Source organism: Pipistrellus hanaki, assembly GCF_964339955.1.
Source record: "Pipistrellus hanaki genome assembly, chromosome: 14".
Classification (NCBI taxonomy): Eukaryota; Metazoa; Chordata; class Mammalia; order Chiroptera; family Vespertilionidae; genus Pipistrellus; species Pipistrellus hanaki.
The window spans coordinates 47,338,228-47,350,439 of NC_140516.1; the positions used below are offsets into that span (position 1 = coordinate 47,338,228).

The window sequence follows — 12,212 nt, forward strand, 5'->3', positions numbered from 1 at the left end:
TGTTTTGTAGTTTTTAACATACAAGTCTTACATTTCTTTGGCTAAATATTTCTAAGTATTTCATTCTTCCCGATGCTATTGTAAATGAAATTGTTTTTCTTTTCTTTCTTTTAAAAAAAAATATATATTTTATTGATTTTCCACAGAGAGTAAGGGAGAGAGATAGAGAGCTAGAAACGTCGATGAGAGAGAAACATCGACCACCTGCCTCCTGCACACCCCCTACCGGGGATGTGCCTGCAACCAATGTACATGCCCTTGACCGGAATTGAACCTGGGACCTTTCAGTCCACAGACCGACGCTCTATCCACTGAGCCAAACCGGTTTCGGTGAAATTGTTTTCTTAATTTCTTACTTTGGATTCTATGCCAGGGACTGTCTCTTGCATCCTGTTTTCTTTGATGGGTCGTCTCCTTTGCCTTTGCTACTGTATTAATTACAAGCTATGGCAATGACCGTTCTTTTTTTCTGGAAGTTTAGCTTGCAGTTAGATCTAAACATACCAGCTCTCTGTGTGGTAGTTCATGACACAAACATTAGACATCCTTGTAGCTCACCTCCCAGCTGCTGTATGGAGGCATACCAGTAATTATGCTTCTTGATTGGCGCAGGGCACACATCTGCCTTCAGCACGTCTCCCTTTCGGAAAGGGGCAGTGAGTGCATCATACTAAGCATCCTTTTTCAACTTCCAGAGGGATCACAAGTTCCTACTTCCTAGTTTTATTTGTGTAGCTGTTACCGTCCCCAGACTTTTGTTTTTGCTGGCAAGTTTTCCTTATTATTTCAGTGGGAATCTGTGAGGATGACATGCAGTTGCTACATTTACCCTCTTACTCAGTAGTTAAAGGATTTGTCTTTCTGATGAAAAAACAAAACAAAACAAAACAAAAAAAACGTGGCCAGGAGTTTCATAAAACACCTAAAGCAACCCATCTCTTATTTTGATTTTTCTCAGGTAATGCTTCACACATAGTGAGCACTCAGTAAGTTTTGTTTTTACATGAGTGAATTTGCCTTATTGGTTTTACATAAAATTTTCCTGGAAACAGTACTTTAAACTTTCAAGCACAATGTTAAAAAATCAAAGTTAATATTATTGTTCCTGATTATAAAAGTAATATGAATGTATTTTAGAAAATGGATGGTGCAGAAATATTTACTAAACTAAGATAACCACATTAACTTTTCTATAGGCATATTTATACCTTTAAAAACAAAACTGTAGCCATTTTAAACATAATGTTTTGTATCTTTGTTACTTAATTTGCCATTAATATTTTCCTTTGTTATGAAACTTTCTCTTGTTTTATAATGTGATATATGATGATAAAAGTTGAACGCTAGAACTTTTCTTAACTTCATTAAAGGATGGTGAAGATTATTTAACATTTTCCATGATGACTCCATGCCATTTCAATGCTGTGTAACAATAGTTGTGCCTCTGAAAAATTTTGTAATATATAGGTTTTTTTTTTACTCTTTATGTGGGTGTATTTCTTCACTCTGATGTTAAGGGATGTTGATGCCATTATGCTAGATTCTGGGGACTTCCCTCTCATTTTCAAATTTTTCACATAGAAGAAGTATAGTGTTTAATGTCTGGTCTTTTGACTCATACATCTGATTCTGTATTTCTTTCTGCCATTGATTAGCTGTGTGATTGGGGTAATTGCTTAGCCTCCCAGGCTTCCTTATCTTAGAAATGGCCTTGAAATAGTACCTTCTACATAGAATTGTTGTGAGGATTAAAGGTATACTTCATGTATATCACCCAGTATGCTATATGACAGTGAGATGGTATTTATAATATTTTAAAACCGATGCAATATGTAAACTGACTAATCAGAATACATGCTTCCGTCAAACAGTCGGAATCACCCAAATAGTGGCTTTCCTGCCTAAAGTGAGAGAGAGCTCAGTTAATGCTGTTTCAGTTGAATTCGTGATGAAAATGATTATGAAGATGACAATGTCGAGGATGTTTAGACAGTTACCAAACGAAGTCAGTATTACCCTCCAAAGAGTCACTAAAGGTTCCTAGTACAATATTAATATGAAAACATAATGAATCTCATATTATGGAAACAAAAACACTCATGCTTTAAATCTGATTCTGTCAGTTCACATTCACATAGGTTTTCAATTAGCTCTTGAACCTTTTCTTGCACAAAGAAGCTAAAAATGTATGCAAAATAATTTAAAAGTACTATTTTTGCTGATCTTCCACATTTATATGTACTTGAAGTAAGAACCTATTACCACACAATTTTCTATATTAATCAATTCTTTGTTATTATTTGTAAATGTAATTAAGGTGAATTTTAACACTTTTAATCAAAGCCATATTATTCAGACTTTTGTTTATGTAACTTCATAGACAATATTCACATGAATCTTTTGGGAATATGTTTAAAAGTATTCCCTGCTTAGCTATAACTTTTATGTTTCAATTTATCTCTAACTCGCACATTTTACAGAGGATCAGGCAACATTTCTAAGAATTTATTGTATAATTGTTCTGCATTGATATTTTGAGCCACATACATTATATATTAAAACAATTTGGGAAATGTCCATTGGACTTTGCTAACATTCAGATTTCTAAAACAAATTCTTTGTCTTTATATAATACTTGGTATTGTTATATAGATGTATATATTTTTTTCCTCTTTAGCTTGCCAGTGTAATGGACACAGCACTTGCATCAATAACAATGTGTGCGAGCAGTGTAAAAATCTGACCACAGGAAAGCAGTGTCAGGACTGCATGCCAGGCTATTATGGAGATCCCACCAATGGAGGGCAATGCACAGGTAATTCATTTTTATTCACTTCAGTGTGCGTGCGCGCGCGCGTGTGTGTGTGTGTGTGGGTGTGTGTGTGGGTGTGTGTGTGTGTGTGTGTGTGTTTGTGCATGTGTGTAATAGAGAAAAGAAAATTGAGAAATATACCTATTGTGAAAAATATGTTTTTTAAAAAGGAATTTTTTTCATCCTGTCAATATTTTGGAAAGTAATATATGATATTGTAATTCTGTGATATACTTTAAAATTTTCACTTTTGTTATTTCAAAATGAATTCATGTTCATTATATGAAATTTATCAAATAAATTAAGTTAAAAATGGCCTGTAACCTCTCTATTCAAAAGTAATCATTACTGACTGTTTTTAATTGTAACTTACCACTTTGACTTTAGCAATAAAATAATTAAGGGTTTGTGTATGCCTGATATCAGGTAAGATTGGTGGGGCATTTTTGGACATGGTGATAGGATGACATAATGTGTAGAGAACGTGTTTGGAATCAATCCTGGGATGAAATCCAAACTCTACCACTGTTTTAATATATGACGGCTCATTACCGTCACCCCCAGTGCCTCCTTGTCCTCAGATGTGAAGGGAGATGATAATACTTCATTGGGTTGTTGTAAAGATCAAGTGAGATCATTTGTAGTTTAGGCACATGTAATAGGAACTGCCGCACATGAGGAGAACATTTAAGGATGCTGTTATCTTCACATTTTCCTTCCCTCAGTCCTACTTTTCTCTGTTTTCCTCTCTATTCTGCTGCCTCTTTCCTCCTACATTTAAAAGAAGTTTTGGTCTTTCCTTAAAAATTTTCCTGTTATGTTGTGATATTTTTTGGTAATCCTTTTTATCTCTAGATTGATCTTTGTCCCTTAGATTATTTATCTCCTTTTCTAAATGGAGACTGCCTATATAATTCCCACAGAAAGGTCTCAGTTGCTGACTATGAAATAATGAAGAATCTTTAAGGAGAGATTTGGGCTTTATCTTGGTGTAGATATAATTTTTAACACTACCTTCATATTGAAACTACCTGGGCATCTTGTAACAAATATGGATGTCTGGACATTCCCTAAAAGAATGAAGTCAGTGTCTGGGTTGGGTTGTAGGGTGATTCTTGGGCACTGGTTCTTTTTAAAGGCTTCGCAAGTGACTCGAATTGCACCCAGAGTTAAGAAACATGGGGCATGATGGGCTCATCCTTCCAGGCAATAAAACTGCTCAGACTACAGCAGCTTAAGGATATCTGTCCATAGCTGACTGTTACAGACATGTTTAATGCCTCAATAAACACGCTAGGCTATGGCACAGGTATTCTCTGAGGCTAGAGGATAGTAAAAAGGAAGACTAACTTTTCTTTCTCTTTACTAGGATGGGGGATTCTTTTTCTTATTAAACTCTTCTCACATATTGCAGATTGTTCATAGAAGCAGAAAATTTATAAGCAAATGAATTTGAGCATTTTCTAATAAAAAGTAAGAAGTTTAATTCTCTCAAACTGGGAGCAGTGACCTGAATAATCTAGAGATGTAGATAAATGAAAATCACTTGACATGGAAATCTTGGTTTTATTAGTTGTTTTGACAGAACAAAATTAAAAGTTTGCATTTTCTCAGCACACATTATCATGCTGTGTGTCAGAGAAAAGCCAACCTGAGGTTTTATATATCCCAGAAAGAGGCCATTAAATGAACAATTACATAATTACACACATATTTAGAATATGGCATAACCATGAAGTTATCCTTTCCACAAAGATTCTGCCCAGAATAGCATTTTTATATGAATTTAATCATATTAAGAAACCAATAAAACCTTTTCAAATCATGGAGAACTGTTTGATTAAAAAGAAACTCCATTGCATAGCTGCTCTGATATGTTTTTAAAAAATCAAAATCTTTATTGTTTTATTGTATTACATATTATCTCTCCCCCATCACTCCCCTCTCCCCCCCAGCACATGCCCTCATCCCCCTACTGTCTGTGTCCATTGGTTTTGCTTATGTGCATGCATACAAGTTCTTTGATTGATCTCTTATCCTTCCCTGCCTTCCCTCTGAGGTTTTGAGCATCTGATCTATGCTTCTCTGTCTCTGGATCTGTTTTTGTTCATCAGTGTATGTTGATCATTATATTCCACAAATGAGTGAGATCATATGTATTTATCTTTCTTCGACTGGCTTATTTCACTTAGCATAATGCTCTCCATGTCCACCCATGCTGTTGCGAATGGTAAGAGTTCTTTCTTTTTTATGGCAGCATAGTATTCCATTGTGTAGATGTACCACTGTTTTTTTAATCCACTCATCTGCTGTTGGGCAGTTAGGCTGTCTCCAAATCCTAGCTATTGTAAATTGTGCTTCTGTGAACATAGGGGTGCATCTACCTTTTCTGATTGGTGTTTCTGACTTCTTGTGATATATTCCTAGAAGTGGAATTAGTAGGTCACATGGGAGTTCCATTTTTAATTGTTTTGAGGAAACTCCAGGCTGTTCTCCACAGTGGCTGCACCCATCTGCATTTCCACCAGCAGTGCATGAGGGTTCCTTTTTCTCCATATCCTGGCCAGCCTGTGTCCTTTGTGGATTTTTTGATGATAGCTATTCTGACAGGTGTGAGATGGTACTGAATTGTCATTTTGATTTGAATCTCTCGCTCTGATATTTTTAGCTAGGTTGTCCTCCCTCTGTACTTATTTTGAAATCCTTTGTTTTCCTCGGTGAAGTACTCCTCTCAGATGCTCTAGGTTTTCTGTGCTTCATCTTTTCAAGTTCCTTCATCCTTTGGGTTCTCACAGAAGGAATTACGAGGAGAAGAATGAGCCTATGTGAACTTTGACCCTGACACTGGGTCAGGTATTTCAGGATGACCTTTGCTTTGGACACTGGAAGATGTGGATTGTGACTCTTCCTACTAGAGGCCTTTAGAAGAACTGCTAGAGACACAGTCCTCGAACCTTTGGGGACTGGGAAACTTGGCCATGGCTGAGGCTAGCACCGTGCTGACACCCACTCCCTTCCTCAAATCCCCCTCCCCGTTTGTGATTGGCTCAGACTTCTACTTTCCATCCCAACTTAAAGTCAACTTTGACTAGAACTTTTAGCAGAGTTGAATAACCCTTATATCATTTTATATCATTTCCCCCGTTTGTTGTTTAGTTTTGGTTATAAGTTGATATTTCAACTTTATATTGGAACAGAAATATCGTGTGACCACATAATGGCCCTCTTGTGTATGTCTTGGCTATAAAATCGTCATGTAAAATTCACCAAGCAAAAGGCCACTGCATGATGATTTCATAGGTGCTTATTCAGCATAAAAAGAGAACCCCACATGCTGACAACAACAGAACAATTTCAACACTGTCATGAAGCATACATTTTAAACAATTGAATTTAAAATACATTTGTGCCATTTGAGCCTGAAGTGCAGCACCACAAGGGAGTTCTCTCAAAATGAACTCACACTAAGAGGACTTTTAATACAATTTTTTTTTTGTCTCAGGAATTATTAAAGCTCCTATACAATGATAATTCTTTAAAAAAAAAAAAAACCTCTGTATTAACTATTTCCAGTACTGCCTTAAAGGATAAATAAAAGGTTCATCCAAGTTTTAAATTATTAATGTACATGATGTTTTTAGTGAAGTTCTGAATACAGGGGGCAGTATGTTTTTTTTCTTTATTGATTAAGGTATTACATATGTGTCCTTATTGCCCCATTGTGCCCCTCTCCCCCATGTCTTCACCCCCCTGTTGTCCGTGTCTATTAGTTAGGTTTATATGCATGCACACAAGTCCTTAGATTGATCTCTCCCCCTTATCCTCACCCTCCTGTACCTTCCCTCAGCTGTTTGACGGTCTGATTGATGCTTCTCTGTCTCTGGATCTGTTTTTGTTCATCAGTTTATGTTGTTCATTATATTCCACAAATGAGTGAGATCATGTGATATTTGTCTTTCTCTGACTGGCTTATTTCACTTAGCATAATGCTCTCCAGTTACAGGGCAGTATTAATATGAAACACTGCAAGTTAACATGAGGAGATATCATGGGACTTTCATTCACTGCTTATGAAGTTGCATACATGTATCAGTGTATCTCCATGTCCACGTCCTGCTATTGCTTGATGATCTTTTTTTTCCCTTCCTTGCATTTCTATACCTTGTCATTCATTTCTGTCCATTCTCACGCTTGTGTTTCCATAGTTAATGCTACAATTCTAAAGGAAAACTGTGCTGATTGATTCAAATATTCATTATGAAGAAAAACTCACTTTTATGTAGAAATTTCTTCTAGACAAAGAAAACAGGTTCTTAAAAATCTACCTAATGTGAATTTATTTTTCTGTGTGTAGGGGTATGTGTATTTATATTAATTGTTGATTTTTTAAAGGAAATAATCTGAAACAGTTAGCAAGAAACTTAGTGTTCTAAAATACTTTACACTTTAATCAAAGCCGATGAGTTTTATATTTGTATGTGAATTAGGATCAGACCATATTATTTCATTTTTGTCAATAGAATGGCTCAACTGCCTAGGAACACATTGTTTTCTCATGAAAGGGTTTTAAAGGGGCTAGTGGCATGGGCACCGAAGATAGAGTCTGTCTCTGGACGGGAGGATGACTAGGTGCCTAGAAATGCTAACAGATCCGATATGTGATAGCATCGGTGTCAGAGAACGTGGGGGCCGGTATTTGAATGCTGCTCTCATGATGAAAAGGAGGAGGGGACATGTAGTCACTAGCACCTTCCAAGTCTTTGGCTATTGGGCACAATCACGTGTGAGGTCTGTGTCCTAAATGACTCGACCTCTGCTCTTTAACAAGAAATTCAAAGTAGGAAATGAAATAAGTTCATGCGAACCAAATCCACTGTGTTGAACTCTTACGCTCTGGTATGTTTCAATTAGTTATGGAGAGCTAAACTGAGGAATGATCTCAGAAGTGTAAAAGGATGATATTGGGGGCAAGTAAATAGACATGCTTTTTTTTTTTTTTTTGTATCAAAAGATACCTGTTTTTATTGTTGCAGAAAGAGTAGTGGAGATAATGCATTTATTAAGTGCTTGATATGTGTTAGGTATTTTAAAATACATTCCCTCATTTAATTCTCACGTAAATCCTTGGGGCTAGTGTCCTTATTCCTTTTGCAGATGGAGAAACTAAGGGTAGAGAGGTAAACATACATTTCCCAGAGCACATGTCTAGGGATTACAGATGCACCTTTTGAAGCCAGTCTGCTTGACTCCACAGCTCTTGTGCTGTTTGAGACCATTTCACTGCGTAGATATCCCACGTACAAGTGGAAAACACAAAGAAGAGTGAGGAAAAACTCAGATCCATATGTACCCTAAGGACCTAAAAGAGTTTCACAAACATTTAAAATAAGCGAATTTACTCCCCTTTAACTTAAAAAAATGGCTTATGTAGTAACCGCTCGTTTTTGGATGGCAAGGGAACATCCATGATATGAAATCTTCCCGGAAATGTGCTGCACGCTTGTGATGGAGAACGTTCAGTACCATTTTGGTTTTACCATTTTGGTTTGACTTTGCAGCTTGTACATGCAGCGGCCATGCGAACATCTGCCACATGCACACGGGAAAATGCTTCTGCACCACCAAAGGGATAAAAGGTGACCAGTGCCAACTGTGAGTAAAGAGGGTTTTGGAACTTTTGTGGGTTGAATTTGTGCTGAAGAACTAATTTTTGTAGCTTTTCCCCTTTTTAAGTTGAGTGTTGTGCTAGTTAAGTGACCAGTATTATTGTAAGCTGTGTTTACCTGGGTCCTATCAATTCTAATAAAAATTTAAGCCTTTGAAAATGACAGTTTTGGGGAGGATTTAAAACAGAGTCCATAGACTATGTTTGTATTTTTATATCTCTAAAAAGAAGAAACATTCTTATTTTTTTTTCTGGAAAACTTATGTTATATGTAAAATCTGCATTGTATCTTTATAAATTTCCTTTGTATCTCATTAAATAATTAAAATTCAATGTTTTATAACTTCCTTTTGAATCTTGTTAATACTGATATTTGTAATCCTTTAAGCCTTTTAAATGGTTTCTTCTACTCATCTTTTCCCCTCTATGTCAGTAGACAGAAACTTTTGTTGTTACTATGCTCCCAGTAGTTTTATGAATGGTTATTTTATAATTTAATTGTTTTCTCAATATTTATTCCCCTCCACCAGATAACTTTAAGAAGCAATCGTTTCATGTTTTTCCTTTTTATTCATAATATACATCATACATTAAAAATGTGTCTATAATTTTGAAGTATATATATATATATATATACTTCAAATTTATATGAATTTGTATTATATTAATATAATGAATTTATATTATATTAATATACTTCAAAATTATATGTTTATGTTTATATTATAGATTATAGGTTAAATGCACTATATTTATGTTTATATTATAGATTATAGGTTAAATGCACTATATTTGACACAAACCATAAATGGCAACTATAATATAGTTATAAAACATTAATAAAAGATTTTCCAAAACTAGGAATGTATAAAAATTATACTGAAAGAAGTCTATTAACCAAAGAAAATGATTATTTTGTTTTTATTGAGAAGAAATATATTTTTAGCTGAAGAATTATCCCCAACATTTTAAGTTAGATGATTATGTCTTTGACTAGTTACTGTGGTATCGAAGGTTTTCAAGTTCAGAAAAGATGAGCAGAACCAATTTTATTTCTTCTCCATAGACTCTGGGCCAGAGCATAAGATTATAGGAGAGTTCTTGTTAAGGAAGGCGATTGTGGCCTCATTACCAATGGGATGCAGTCAGAGTCCTGTGCTCTGTGAAAAAAGGGTGCCTCAGGCACTTCACAGCTGCCTGCTCTAAGCAGAGCCCACCTCAGGGGCATGTGGCCTCTGCATCTGCACAGGGCTTCGTGCTCCCAAGGCCGTCATGCGTGCTGTAATGCTCTGCTGATGCCGTATTGAAATTCTTTTTGTTTTAAATATATTTTTATTAATTTCAGAGAAACAAGGAGAGGGAGATAGAGAAACATCCATGATGAGAGACTCATGGATCGGCTGCCTCCTGCACACCCCCTATTGGGGATCAAGCCTGAAACCAGTGCATGTTCCAGACCGTGAATCTCACCTGTGACCTCCCGGTTCATAGGTTGACATTCAATCACTGAGCCATGCTGGCCAGGCCATATCGAAATTCTTAATAAGTTTTTAACAAGAGTCCTGCGTTTTCATTTTACACTACTCTTTGCTTTCCTCTCAGCCCCCTCCGCCATGAATTATGTAACTGGTCCTGATCATAAGCAACAAGTGTTCTATTTTTGTTCTGAGATCCCATCATGAAGATGAGCACTGACATTTTCAATTTGTGCTGCACTTCTGCATCAATGATATAGCCATCCACAATAATTATTATCTCTGACGCGATGTAGCACTTTAATAACATATTATTGTATTTTTTCTCCAGATGAGAAAGCAGCATGTTAATTCATTGAACTTATGGGTTTATAAGTTTAGATATACGGAGTTGCAGGGTTTGGCATATGTGTGAAATACTGAAAAGTAAATTATTTAGCTCTGAATGATGGGATTACATTTACCCTAGTTCTTATGTACCGCATGAGTTTTTATAAGCAGAGGGAAAATTGGACCACTAATTTTTTTATTTTATATTTTATTGATTTTTTTGCAGAGAGGAACAGAGAGGGATAGAGAGTTGGAAACATCGATGAGAGAGAAACATCGACCAGCTGCCTCTTGCATACCCCCCACCGGGGATGCGCCCGCAACCAAGGTACATGCACTTGACCGGAATCGGACCTGGGACCCTTCAGTCCGCAGGCCAATGCTCTATCCACTGAGCCAAACCGGTTTCAGCTGGACCACTAAGTTTTAAAGAGTATTTTGTAGATACAATTTCATTAATTTTTTGTTTTATTTATTTAGCTTTTGAGTGTACGACAAGGAAAGATAGGGCCATTATCCCTAAAGCAGTTATTTCCTATCGCGCGCTTACAAAATGCTCTTGTTAGAAAGCAAGGCTAGTTATTCATCTCAGCAAACAATGATTAAATGACTGCTTGGCACTATTAATGAAGATTAATAACACAGGGTTTTTGCTTAAAGTATTTTTCAAGCTAGCGGTGGAGACACAAGCCAACATACACTAATTTCGTACATTAGTGATTTGAGATGCTTATCAGCACTTCTCAAGATAATTTCTGCTCAGCTTGGAGCATGTAGTTGGGCATCACATATTCTTGAGTATTTTTCCAAACTGAAATTGGTTCTCTTCCTATTTGTTAATCTGTCCCTTGCATCATCTTTGTATTTGCCTGTATCCTTTATTGCAATGAAATTCTTTGGGGACCATTGCATGAAGAGCGTAATCCCAGTGTTCAATAGTTTATTTAATGAAATGGGATGAAAAAAGAATTGAAGGAGTGCTGAAAAGAGAGGGAATAGTTCATCTTCTGGGAGATAAGGGCAGTTTGAGTAGAGGATATAGGAGCTGGAACTTGAGGGAGGAATTCAGTTGTTCTGGGTAGAGAATATAGTGAACAGTGAAGCAAAATTGAGAATGAACATGGTTATAGAATTTCCAGTTTTTGCTCAAGGATGTAGAGAGCTAGAAAGAACTTCACTTCTGTCCTTACAATGAAAGAAAGAAAAGCTTGGCAAATGACAAATTTTTGAATTTTCTTGAGAACATTGGATGAATTGAGATGGCAAGGTAACCAAATGGCTTAAAATCTGAAGAAAAACAAGATTTCAGAGAGAGATGGGACATGAGGACTAGCTTTTCTGGAATGAAATAACTGGAATCTTAAGAGTTCAGCTGAAGTGGCTAATAAATTGCTGCTCACGTGTGCTCTCAACAGAGGGTGAAGCTCCTGATAGCTACAAAAATGGGGGCGTTCACACCATTTTTAGAGGTTTTAATTTCCCCCGTGATATCCCCCAGCTGCTGGTGAAAAAATTGAAGAATTTTTTAAGAATGTGTTTCTTAAAAAAAAAAAAAAAAAAAAGATTGTGTTTCTTATGGTATAGGAGTGTGTTTTGTGGGTGGGGCGATATTGGGATACAGATATTCATTTAAAGGGGCACCAGTTACTCATCTTGCCAGCATAATGGAAGTTCTCATTCTGGCCCTGGCCTGAAACATAGTGGGAACTCAAAAATGGTAACTAAAAACAAATTTCATGAAAACATGAACTCTAGTATAAATATACAATGAGTGAAGTAGTATTTTCTATGAATATTGTTTACTTTTGAGGAGCTATTTTTTTCCTCTTTTACCTTTTGTCAGCAATATCTGAGATTTTTACCTATTTTGATCCATTTTTGTTACATATAGCCTCTTTTTTGGTTGTGCAGGAAGACAGAGGATGATACC

At 36.2% G+C, this 12,212-nt stretch overlaps 1 protein-coding gene across 1 annotated transcript in view; it reads left to right on the top strand.

Annotated features, from left to right (window-relative positions):
- Window positions 1-12,212, top strand: part of ATRNL1 (attractin like 1) — a 408,799-nt gene that overhangs the window by 105,199 nt on the left and 291,388 nt on the right. The window contains exons 19-20 of the mRNA XM_084903569.1: window positions 2,678-2,815; window positions 8,371-8,464. Coding sequence (XP_084759695.1) covers window positions 2,678-2,815; window positions 8,371-8,464 — 232 coding nt within the window. The remainder of the gene's footprint in view (window positions 1-2,677; window positions 2,816-8,370; window positions 8,465-12,212) is intronic.